This window comes from Botrytis fragariae (assembly GCF_013461495.1).
Source record: "Botrytis fragariae strain BVB16 chromosome Unknown tig00000050, whole genome shotgun sequence".
Lineage (NCBI taxonomy): Eukaryota > Fungi > Ascomycota > Leotiomycetes > Helotiales > Sclerotiniaceae > Botrytis > Botrytis fragariae.
The window spans coordinates 542443-555477 of record NW_023500992.1 but is presented as its reverse complement, the minus strand read 5'-3'; the positions used below and the strand labels follow the sequence as shown (position 1 = coordinate 555477).

The following is a 13035-nucleotide window of genomic DNA, read 5'->3' as shown; positions in this document are numbered from 1 at the left end:
AGCTTTCATAATTAATTATATAATTTCCCACTAAAATATTGGGTGAGAAAGTGTACTATTGAACTCTTAAGCCCAAATTTCATTTTTCTTCTGATAAATCTCATATAAACTACTTTTCAATATTTGAAAAATACAATGTATTAATTTGAATAATATTGAATCAGATCTCGAATTTCAGTTGAATTTTGAAGTTGATTAGTTTGAGTGTGAAATTGTGCTTTACTGTCACGCTGTCCCGTGAGTCTGTGCACCCACTGGTGATCTGGCAGGTCAAATTTCGCTTTGCTCTTAGTCCCCTCTTAGTCCCCTTCAGACTTATAAAAGCCTCTTATAGATTCACTCTTTTATATAATAGTTTCTTGTATCCATCCATTTAAACCTCCCTCAAACCCTCAAACCAAATCCTAATCCCCATTACCTACCCACTTTAAAAAACCACAAACCAATGGATTCCACTCCAATCCACTCCATTCCAATCAACCACCAATAAAAAAATAAGCGAGATTTTTATTTCTTACCCCTAATTCCTCATCCCCATGGCCTCCCCCATCCACACAATGCTTAAACATTCAAAATCACCAGCTTTATTTTTCACTTGAATTTATTTCAACACAATTCAACTTTATTCAACTCAACTCAACTCATCTATTCTCTCCCTTATAATTTCAACAACCTTCTAATGCATTTCTCTACCTTCCACCGCCCATCCTCGCATCTACCTCTCATTATGCATTTCTTTCGATACCTCATCCCTAACCCCCACCCGGCCCCCCATCTACTTCTCGGTTACGAAACAATCACTCCCCACTCAAGCATCAATGAAAAAAACAGCCCATCCCATTCCATCCATTAATTCCATCCTTTCCTCCCCTCCCTCACGCGACAAATATTAACATTCCAAATTCCCACAGGGTATAAAATCCCCGCCCGCCTGTCCGTCCGTTCATCCATCCGATCCTCTCTCCCCCATCCCTACCTTCCACAACATCATCCCATCCACCCCATTTCCCAATCCCATATAATATACACAAACCCATCACTCCTTCAAATCCCATCCCGTCCCATCCCCACCCAAATCCCTATTATATAAACAAAACATCCGTAGAACAGAATCGAATGGTAACATATACATTCGTACCCTCGTACTTCCATCTGTCCAGTCCTTTAAACCCCAAACCAAAATCCATAAACACCATGCTATAAACCATGCATGCAAGTTCTCCATGAAAAACATCGCAATACAAGCGCAAGCAAAACTCACGCGAAGAAAAAAAAAAGGTCAAATCTCGATCTTTGCTGTTTTGATAATAGAACGTGAACAGAAGAGATTATCATGTAAACAAAGGAGCAAATCACCAATCGGTAGACTGAGGTCGAAGCTAAAGTCAATATCGAGAGCACGCAGGGAGAATTGAAGTTGCATGCCGACCTTTGAGTCAATTTGCCCTCTAAAATTCCCCACCGCCTCTGACTTCCTCAGGAATCACCTCTTCTCTCCATTTGACACCACCCTCCACATCAACACCACCTTTGACCCACTCATTTTCCTGAACTTTTTCCAATGTCCATCTACTCCTTGCTCTCTTCAACAATCCCTCTGTAATCTCCATTGCACCTAACAATCCCTTTTCCTTGAATTTATCCGGATCACTCTCATGATCTCCTTCTTCACCGAAATATTCAATCCATCTCCATTCAACTCGTGCAATTCGATGACTTGTTCGACTGCGCTGTTTGTGTCCTTCTGGCATTCCTGGATTAGGATCGAATGGTAATCTACTTTCCAGCAATGCATAAAGTAAGACACCAAGAGACCAAGCATCAGTAGCGCGTCCATCATATGGTTGACCCATGATAACTTCCGGGGCAGCATAATCATCTGATCCACAACGGGTAGTAAGTTTTTCATCATCAGCTACACGGCGAGAGAGACCAAGATCGGTGAGGGTGATGATGGAGTAAGGGTATTTAGTCCAGTCTTGAGGTTTTGCAAGTTCATGTTGAGGAAGGTTGACCAAGACATCTGAACAAGGAGACTCGGTTAGTATGTGATGTTTGGATTGGAGTAAATCATCAAAGGAAAATTATAAAACTTACTTTCTAATTTGATATCCCGGTGAACAATACGCCTATCGTGTAAATATTGAACAGCACCAATCAGCTCTGCAAACATCCGTCTAAGTAACGATGGGACGAGAATATCTCGATGCTGACTGGCCACTTCAAATAAATCTCCACCGGGACAATAACTCAAAACTAGAATAGCTCTTGTCTCTTCTATGCTCCAAGCTTTGAGGTGAACCAATGAAGGATGATGTATCGATTTCATGATTTCCAATTCACGTTTTAGTGACATTTCTACTCTTTCTTCAGATGCCCCTCCCTTCGGACCATGTTCACAAATCTTAATCGCTACCAATTTTTTTCGGTCGACTTTTGTCTCAATAGGTGTAACAATCGATTCAATTCCGAACACATTATCTTCATCTATGCGACCTTCATCGTCTTGGACTTGACTGGTGGCTAAAATCACTTTGCTGAAAGTGCCTTGGCCCAAAACTTTTATACCTCTCCATCTTCGTCGTTTAGAATCATTCCTAGTATACGCATCAAAGTATTCATATCTCGATTTTCGAAGCGCTCTAGGAATGTTGTTAGTGGACAATGATGAATCACTATCACTGCTTTCCCCTCCTGTTCGACTCGATGGTGGGGTTGGTGGTCTTGGGATGGGAGCCAATCCTCGTTGAACTGCTAAATGTGGTTCTCTCCGCATATGCATGTCTGATTGTGGACCATCTACCGCTCCATCCATGATTGGAGCATGTGAACCCGATACAGTGATATTTCGAGTTTTGGGCACTTGAGAAGCTTCCGGTACATATTCGCTCATACTTCTATTCCTAGTATGTCCTTCGGCGTTCTTTTTTCGATTTGTTTGAGCATCTGTCAACCCAGATTCGCCAGCATTTGTTATTAATCCATGGTATGCCCTTCTCTTTTGTTGATTTGCCATCGCAGAGGAAACCGATTCACCATTTGATGTGATCAGAGCCGAATCCGAATGTATTGGTAGCATTTGCTCGCGGGATGTTCGTCTCGAGTTTAATCGTTTCCATGGTCCAGGTGAATCACCCGACATGAGTGGTGAGGGTAGAGGGTCACATCTGCCATTGCGTTCAACATTGGTGAGGATAATGCTGAGTTTGGCGCCGAGCCGTTGCTACCTATACTACTCGCCAGGACATTCTTCACACTCGGAGTTCGCGCGAGAGACATTCCTATCTGCCCACCGGATCTTGACGGAATTCGTATAGTATCGGAAGATTCGCGCTCACTTATTCCGGTTCCCGTGCTGGCAGATGTTATTGTATAACCTGGAACGATATCGGTTTGTATTCGCAGACCCGCGCTTAGAGGACTCGGAGTTGGACTATATGACGAATCTATATTTGGGTGAAGACGAGAAGTGGTGTCAAGCGCGAGTGGGGTGTATGCTTCGTTTGTTGAAGTGGATCTGCTGTGAGGGGGCGAAGGTGCTATGGTATTCGATTTGAAAATGGCAGTGAAAGCTGGGATTGGATTTGATTGAAGAGATAAAGGTAAGGAAATGTTTGAGTTTTGTGTTGCTTTTACATCGTTCATAAAAGTGGTGGTACTATGCCCAGCTTGGTCGGACATTAGACCTGACACAGCTTCGAGACTTCCATTTTGTATTCGGCTCTCGAGCATTCTTTGTTCCGAATTCGACATGTTGGGGGGAGGGAGAATGCGGGTTAATTGGAGTGAAAGTTAAATTTCTTTTTTTCTTTTTTTCTTTTGGAAGAAAGAAGAAGAGGAGATTGAGGTTGAGGGTTTTTGGGGGGGGATAATTAAATCCAAAGTAACGTTATGATAACTGTTTTTCAGGGATTGTTGTGATGAAGAGCGTAATTTTGATATACTGTATGTAGTGTGACTAGGTACCTGGTAAATCTCAATCGACAATCAAACGATCAAACGATCAAACCACCAAACCATCAATCAGATACCACCTCGATAGACGAATCAAAGAAGAGGAGGACAAGGCGTATGGACGAATTGATTGATTGCATGTGGTTGTACTGTATTGTATTGTGTGTATGTACTTTGTCGATGCTTTGATTGAGAAATATCAAGTGAAGTGGTGAAGTGGGGGTTTTGAGTACAATAAATGAACAAACGGATAAGATAGGGATGTGGATGTGGATGGGATGTGGATGGATGGATGGGATGGGATGCGATGGATTCCAAGGTTGGTTGCAAGAAATTAAGCTAGTGACGACAACAAGCAAGGTGATGAAGAAGAAAATATATAAAGAAGAGATTTATATATGGTAATAGTATTATATATGGTAATAGCATTATATGATTTCGTAATAAATCCAAGGTGTGTATGTAAATATAAAAAGAGTATCCGGGGAGAAGATGAAGTGAAGACAGAAAGAGAGGAGGGGAGAGTGAATTGAGTGAATTGAGTGAATTGAGTGTATGCTTTTCGTATTCGTGGGTTGAGTTGAAATTGCTTGCAGACTATTGTTTGTTCTGGCTCTGGCTCTGGCTCTGACTTTGGCTCTGGCTCTGCTTCTGGTCTGGGGTTGGCTCTTTTCCTCATTTCATTTCATTTCATTTCACTTCACGCTTCACTAAAATCAGGCTTCACTAACATCAGGCTTCACTCATTTCACACGTTACTCATTTCACACTTTACTCATTTCACACTTTACTCATTTCACGCTTCACTACCGGACCAGTGACGACCTAATTTCACCAGTCACAGGTGACAGACCTTAGACGGCTCGTGTCACATCGATAGAGTTTCAATACAAGTACATGTTAGATACGTTAGATACGTTAGATACCTTAGATACCTTAGATACCTTAGATACCTTAGATACCTACCTACCTCGTAGATATAGCGACAAAGAGCTAATCACAATCTACCGTCGTATTTTAATTCCGTCTTGCGTGATAAACAAGAATCCCTAGACAATCAGTGCCAGCGATTTTTCTTCTTCATTCGTGAGCTAGAGACGGTATCGTGTACACTACTACAACATACCAAGTAGATAACCCTCTCGCCAAACAAAGACAAAACACCCCGTACATCTTCAACAGTCACAAGTACCTTCTCCTCTCATCCTCCCTCCCTCATCTTCCCGTCGCGGCACGAATGAAACAATGGGTTCAATTGATACACCACCAATTGATTCCCTTCCTTACCCGGCTGATTCTCTCCAAGGGTCACGCTTTAGGTTTTAAGCTCAAGTAACGTTAGAAACCTAAAAATCGATAGGGCAATTTCACATCCAACGTGGGTGGAACGATAGGCAAAATGATATTGATATCAAATTAACAGGGGATCTATCTTTGACGAACAAGGGATCATTATCTTCTTGCCTCTCAACTACCCTCCCGAATCACTCCCAGCGTCTCTTCATGATAAGAAGCTGACCATCCTTTTTCTCTCTTTCTCTCTCCTGGCTTATACTTCGTGGAAATATTACGGAGTCGACCCTCAGCTATTCCTCTTTTCTTCTGTCGCTCAAACTGATATTGATGAATGCAGTAATCCGGCCATCTCGGATATGCCGATATTGGAATGGATTAACAGCTCCTTTTGGTCCAGAAAGGTCGATTTCGGTAATTATTAATTACAACCGCTCTTTGATAGCTCTTGATACATTACAGATTCATACTATACCCATTCCCATTCCCATACCCATACCCATATCCATATCCATACCCATACCCTCTTTTTTTTCCCTTCTCGTTTTTGACAAAACTTTGAATGGAGAGTACCTACCTAGGCAGTGTGACGTCTTCATCAATCTTCGCTTCTTCCATTCCTCGATGTTGATATAAGTTTCAGATGGGAAAGAATGTATATTCATGGGGTGATTCAGAATTCTTGATGAACGATGAAAAGAATGGGGAAGAGAGAACCAATTCCTACCCATCCAACTGGTATCAAAAGACTAATCGGAAGGTGTCTTGCACTCACTCACCTACGCACTCATTTGCTTCTTTTTTAGGTTCAGCCTGTGTGTGATTGGAATCAATTCAACTTTTTAACATTTTTGCTGCAATGTTATGGAGAAGTCAAGTCTTATATGCAGAAAGTGGATTTTGGCGTCACCATACATTTTAATGACCCTCACCCCCTTCATCGAATCCGGTTAAGCAAACTGTCTTACCAACACATGACATGTACGGAGTATCATCATCTATCCTACACATGTAATATCATTAACAGATATACTGTGATACCAAAGCAGGTCCTTCACTGTCCATCTCCATTCTCTCCTCTCCAAATTGTACTCGGGTTTCAATCCATTATCTATTCCCGTCTCGAGTATCGGAATTCTGGAAATGAATTTTCAGCTGACCCCTCCCTTCTTTTAATTTTGTACCTGGATCTCCGGCCCACCCAATCGACTTGCCCCACCATATCAAAATCATTTTGATATTCAATCCATCCCATGCTCCCACGCGGCGCCAAGAAAAGATAAACGCTCAATTGAAATTGATGTTGATGTGCTCGAGGGATTTGAGACAAGAATTCCGAACCGCCGGCTTATCATCCGTCCTCATTCTCACCGTCAAGAGAGAGAGGGGGGTACCGGTACACACACATGAAGAAATAATAACAGCAATACAATATCCCACGTTTGCAAACAACATCTCCAATTGGATGCGTACCTTGGATGTCATCAACAAGGATCCGTTTTACCCGCAACCAAACCACTATTTGATGCTTGTTTGTACGACACAAAACACTCTCCTGTGCGTTGTAGAATCCCGAAAGATGTGTTTCATATCTTGCATGGGAACAAGTCATGTGAATTGGTCTTTGTGGGTAATGCCTCAGTATTACGTATATGAGATGGCTCTGCTCTATTTTCGCTCCTCGGATGATGGTGTCGATTCCGGACACGATTGTGCTATAGGTTGGGACTCATACACATTCATATGATTGTATGCAACAGGTCCGCAGAAGCAAACAATTGATCCAAGCACCGGATGTCCGTCACATTATATCAAGATCTTTTTCGGTAGGTATACTTGAGAAAACATTCACAGGCTGACATGACAATACCTAGGTAAGCCAAAAGTTGAGCGCATGAGGAATTCTGTTTGCTGTCTGCATTCATTTGACAATCCAATAGCCTCATTCCTGAAAGTTTCTGACTGACTGATAACTTGATCTCAAAAACTTAATTTATACTCGATTTACACAATCACGTCGGAAAGAAATCTTACTCTCGTTCTCGCCATCCGATTGCTCTCGATTTCTCTCCGGCTAACCCCACCCCTCATGCATTATCTAGTAAAAAAGCAAACACACAGACGAAGCTAAACTCACACCCCCAGAAATCGTATCTTCACTTCCAAATTTATTTACTCCGACCTCGGTAAAAAAAACAAAGAATTGGCGTATCACGAAAACGAAATTTAACATCACTCCCTTATCACTGTCATTAAAACTCCATGATTCATCGACTTGACCCACAATCTTTGTATCATTCTGCCCCGGTTTTTCACAAGACAATCGCGCGGTAAAGGAATTAACATATGAATGGGGGATTCTAGGTAGGTATTGCCGCGAGCCTCGGTATGGCGTCTCTTTGGTTTGAACTCTTTTCCCTAACTTTTCCTCGTGTTTCCCCTTTACTCTACTTTTTGCTCCATTTGTATTGTCGGTGGCAATTACTCTAGATTTCTTTTTGTTCATTCGGTTTCGAATTTCATATATATTCTATTTCAGGAGTTGTTCAAAGATACAGCATTCACAATGAGTAAGAAAGGGATTTTGCCGCCGTCCGAAAGGATATTGTTGGCCTTTTACACCAACCGGAATATGATGATGGCAGTGCTGGACCAGTTCTTGTGCGCTTAGCATGGTATGTGATTTTTCATTCCATGCCTTTCCCAGACTATGCGCAATCAATGCAATCCACTTCGGCGCAAACGATTGCTTCCCATTCACAAACTAATATCATCTAGGCATTCGGCCGGAACATACGATTCTGAAACAGATACAGGTGGATCCAATGGAGCTGGTATGCGATACGAGAGTGAAGGAGGAGATCCAGCAAACGCCGGTTTACAACACGCGAGAGTCTTCCTCGAACCAGTCAAAGCCAAGCATCCCTGGATAACATATGCGGATCTATGGACATTAGCAGGAGTAGTAGCGATCAAAGAAATGGGTGGACCAGATATCCCATGGCAAGGTGGACGAACAGATTATGTCGATGATTCGAAATTGCCCCCGCGAGGACGTCTACCAGATGCAGCACAGGGATCCGATCATCTTCGGTGGATTTTCTACCGCATGGGATTTAATGATCAGGAGATTGTGGCGTTGAGTGGAGCTCATAATCTAGGACGATGCCACAGCGATCGATCTGGATTCGAGGGTGCTTGGGTTAATAATCCTACGAGATTTTCGAATCAGTATTACAGACTTTTGCTCTCTCTTCAATGGCGCAAAAAGAAGTTGGCAAATGGAATCGAACAATTCGTCAACTACGATGAGGATACCGAGACGGAATTGATGATGCTTCCAACGGATTTGGCTCTGACCCAAGATAAGGAATTCAAGAAATGGGTAGGAAAATACGCAGACGATAAGGAAAAGTTCTTTGAAGATTTCAGTAAAGTCTTTGCAAAGTTGATTGAGTTGGGTATTCAAAGAGATAGCGAGGGTAAGATTACAAACTTGGATAATGAAAAGGGTGGATATCATTCGGCACCAAAGAAGAAGGATACTCCTGGTAGTCCAGCGAAGAATACAGATGATAAGAAAGTGGATGTTAGCGAGGCTGCACCATTGCAAGAGGAGAATAAGAAATTCCAGTCGAAGTTGTAGAGGCTGGGTTGTGTGTGTGTGTGTAATATTAGAAGCCTGGGGGAGGTTTTTCGCAGTTATAGACGTATAGAGACAACTAGAGAGGCGAAGATTTTAGACTTTAGAAAGGATAGAATAGATTCAGACATAGAAAGAATTAATAGATGGTGTACAACTAGCCGGCGCTATGCAATTTGGGAAAGTGCAACCAAATTGTTTCTTTTTTTTAGAAACATGTATACCTCATTCCATCTATCTCACTCATTCTTCAGTTATATTCTTCAAATCCATCCCCCTAATTCAAAACATCATCATCACCAGCATCATCCCTACAAAAAATACTTACCCCCTCACCCCCAAACCCCCCTCCACCAACATGCGCTCCCTCTTCTCACGCTCCCCCGATCTCGAAGGCGGCCAAAATCGCGGCATTTACAAGAAAGGGTTCACAGGCGACCATCGCGGTCGCTCCCAGCTCCCCCCCAACCCCTCTCCCCTCTTCTCTCCCCAATCCACACATTCTCCCTTCAGCATCCCATCCGCATCCTACAGACACGACACGATCTTCCGAGCGCCTCCGAGTCCGAGTCCCAAGAGCGTTACCTTGAGCGAGCGATCGTGGAGTGCGGTTTCGGGTGCGGCCATCGTGGGTGGGAATGCTGCTTGTGCTGCTCGGTTGGGGAATGCGCGGGGAGGAGAAGGGTGTTTGGATTGTTTGGATCGAGAACAGGTTTCGCGTCTTGGTGAGTATTTGGATGTTCTTTCCGCGAGGGGAATAGAGATAGGGAATGGGAATGGGAGTGGGAATGGAAATGGAAGTGGAGTTCCTCGGAGAGGTAGAAGAGGTTTCAGTATGAGTGAGACTAATGATGGTGATGGTGATCGACCGCTTCATGTTTCTCCTACTTCTATACCTGCAACTATACCTGCAACGATACCCCCTCCCATTCCTATCCCCCTCTCTCCACACTCCCGGCTTAAGAAAAATCTCAAGCAGAAGGTTGCTGAACATCAGTTTCGGAATAATAAAGATGGGAGTGTGGGGTATGGTTGTGAGCATGATGGGTTGCTGGGAGAGGGAGAGGGAGAGGGCGATAAGGATGTGGAGGAGAGGTATCGAACGCGTGTTTTCGGAGAGGCGGTGAGGAATGCGGTGGGTTTGCAGAGGGGAATGGAGGGGATGGGGTTGGGGTTGGGGAGTGGGAGTGGGAGTGGGAGTGGGAGTGGGAATGGGAATGGGAATGGGACGGGGTTTCAAGATAAGGATGGAGAGGGAGAGGGAGAGGGAAGGAAATCGGTAATGCAAAGAAGAGGAGCAAGTGAAGGAGTGGGAGAAGGAGAAGGAGGCTTTACGGGACCGATGAAGGAGAGGGAAAAGGGGAGGAAAGAGGAAACCCTGCCGAGGGATTTGAGTGAGTTTTTGGAGAAATATGATCCCAGGCCGGAGGATTTGCCGGATGTGTGAGTTTGGATCCTTTTTCCTTGGGGAGAGATGTGTGAGGAAATGAGATGGTGGAGGGAGATGGGGGAGGGAGATACTGACAAAAAATAGTTATCCAATGAGCGAACATAGAGCAATGCTGCGAACAATGTATCTAGAGGATATTTTGCACGCGACGGCGAAATTGCATATGCATCATTGGATTTTGTTGAGTCGGAATGAGATGTATGATGATTGTAGGTTGGGTTTGTGTTGGTTGTTTTTGATTGAGCGCACTTTATTTTCTTTGTTTCTTTGGAGATTGGAGTTTGAGATTCAAGCATCAGCTAACAAAATAAATCAAAGTGCGTATTCCCGCCCGCTGGGATCGAATCCAAGAAGATCTCGAAAAATACAGTACGTCTCCCTCATCCTCACCCATCCCCCATCCCATCCGCAATCTCCCCCGCTAACCCCCTTCCCCTCTCCTCTAGCCCGCTCAATCCGCAACTACACCTACTGGCTCAGTTCTCCTATCCCTCTCCTCGATCTCCCCAAATCATCTCTTCCCCCGCGTTTCCATCTCTACGGCAAACAACTCGCGATTCTCGAATGTGCGCGCGCGTGGAATCATCCGCGCGAAACGGAGTTGATAAATGAGTTGGAGAGGAAATTGGTGGCGTATCAGACGGATTGGAGTGTGGGGAATGGGGTTTGGGGGGTGTGAGGAGGGAGGCGAGGAGGAGGGGTGGAGGAGGGGGAGAGGAAAGGGGGTGGGGAGGTTTGTGGGGGGGATTGTGGGTGAGTTTTTTAATTTACACATTTACCCCCAAAATTTACCCTTTAATCTCTGCCCATGTAATGTTAAAACCACCACTAACTACTCTCCCCCTCTCAGGCGGAAGCAGTATCATAACCCCCATCAGCATCCTCCTTCTCTGGCCCGGCGGCATATCCAAAACCGGCGGCGTAGGAATCATCGGGGTGAGCGTCGCGATTATGGGGATCATACTTGTATGGATTATTAATGGAGGAGGGGAGAAGAAAAGTGGATGGGAGGGCATTGAGGGGGAGGGAGATAGAGATAGAAATGGGGGAGGGGGAGGAGAATGGGAATTGAAGGATGTGATGCTGGTTTTGGGGGCGTATGCGGGGGTTTTGGGTGTGTTTTTGGGGGTCGCGGTTGTTTAGTTGTTGGGTGGGTTGGTTTGGGGGAAAGGATGGAGGAGAAGGGAAGTGGATGGAAGTGGAAGGAAGAGGGGAGGAGAGGAAGGGGAATAGACGATTTTCGATTATGATGAAGTTTTGTTAGTGTGATGGTATGTGATGTGATGCTTCTGTCTGTTGTGCTGTGCTGTGCTGTGTATTTTCTACAATATCCCCCGTGTAACTAAATAGATCGTGAATCATGAATCATGAATCGAATCATAAATCGTGATGTGTGATGTGTATACCTAATTACGTGGATCTAATTGATAACTTGACATTATATATCATAATACTACGACCTTGGAGTAATATTACGGGATGTGTGTACCTAGGTATGTCTAAAGGATATGTATCATTCGCTAATTCGGCAATTCGTTAATCTGATGGGAGTCATAGGGAATAGGCAATAGATTGAGTATATCAGTGTATGAATATGTATACATATAAGTGAATAAGTAAAGTATTGCTGCTAGTTTCAAATCTGGTGATGTTATATTTTCGCCTCTGGTTTTGAGTGAATAGATGAGATGGGACAAAATGAGGTGATATAGGATATGTGTGAGATGTTCATGTATGTTTTTACTTTTACGAAATGCGGTTTGTGTATTTTATCTTAAATGGGTATACAGACTAAAGAGCGAAGAAAACGGTTGAGAGGATATCTATCCGCCAAGCGAGGATGAAGCGAGAATGAAATAGAGAGGAGAGCTTATTGGATTGAAAGACTGTTAGATATATATAGGAGATTAGGAGATTAGAAGTTGAGGGTATTAGGAAGTAAACTGGGTTTATGAATGAATTTTTAGAGAGGCATTTGCTGTGATATTGGAAGATACGTTTGGTGTGAGATTGATGGATAGATAAGATATAAATGGATGGCTGTTGTTATTTATATTATTTTTGATGTGAATATCTGTGAGAAGAAAAATTACTGGTTACTATCTGGCGATGTCGAGATGTCGAGATATAGAGATGTATTCGTGTTTGTATTTAGGTTACGGAATTAGGTAAGTGCTAGGTAAGTACTTTTGGATAACTAGAGATTAAGATATCAAGTATATACGAATCAAGGAAAGTAAAATGATTGTGTAGGTTGAGGGATATAGTAAAGGGAATGCCTAGATAATATATATGATTGAGTGTGGATACGTAATGTATATTACTCGTGATCAAGTTATTATATTTGTGAATGAAGAAGATGAGTGACTATGTACTTCTGGGTAGGGGTTTCATTAGCTTTCTGCTGCTACTGATTGTAGTGATTGGAAGAATTCTGTCGAGGAGGACTTTGATATTTTTGCCGGGTTCTAGGTTTCTCTTGTGAAGACTGAGATGAGATATAATGGGGATAGTCGAGGATCTTGTCTGCGTCTGGAGGTATTAGATACTCGAGAATTACATGAGTATCTAGAGGTGTTAAAAATCCTTCGCAGCTTCAAGCTGTTTAGTTTCTTGGTTCGGGAAAGAAAACTATATGATTAAATCATTACTCGCGTAAGACTAATATATACTAGACTTATTGTCCAGAGCGAAA

The 13035-nt window shown here is 43.2% G+C and overlaps 3 protein-coding genes across 3 annotated transcripts; 2 read left to right on the top strand and 1 right to left on the bottom strand.

Moving 5' to 3' along the window:
- Positions 1–1448: 1448 nt before the first annotated feature.
- Bfra_004187 (putative camk protein kinase protein) lies at positions 1449–3753 on the bottom strand (the record flags this gene model as incomplete). Its single annotated transcript, XM_037334592.1, has 3 exons — positions 1449–2023; positions 2098–3167; positions 3305–3753. 3 exons carry the CDS (start codon positions 3751–3753, stop codon positions 1449–1451), a joined length of 2094 nt encoding a protein of 697 aa, XP_037193126.1.
- Positions 3754–7597: 3844 nt separating this feature from the next.
- Positions 7598–8893, top strand: Bfra_004186ca (putative cytochrome c peroxidase protein; the record flags this gene model as incomplete). Its single annotated transcript, XM_037334591.1, has 3 exons — positions 7598–7611; positions 7827–7922; positions 8026–8893. 3 exons carry the CDS (start codon positions 7598–7600, stop codon positions 8891–8893), a joined length of 978 nt encoding a protein of 325 aa, XP_037193125.1.
- Positions 8894–9248: 355 nt separating this feature from the next.
- On the top strand, positions 9249–11019 carry Bfra_004185ca (putative cytochrome c peroxidase protein; the record flags this gene model as incomplete). Its single annotated transcript, XM_037334590.1, has 4 exons — positions 9249–10333; positions 10425–10549; positions 10659–10709; positions 10787–11019. The coding sequence occupies 4 exons, from the start codon at positions 9249–9251 to the stop codon at positions 11017–11019; spliced, it is 1494 nt and encodes a 497-aa protein (XP_037193124.1).
- Between the last annotated feature and the right edge of the window lie 2016 nt (positions 11020–13035).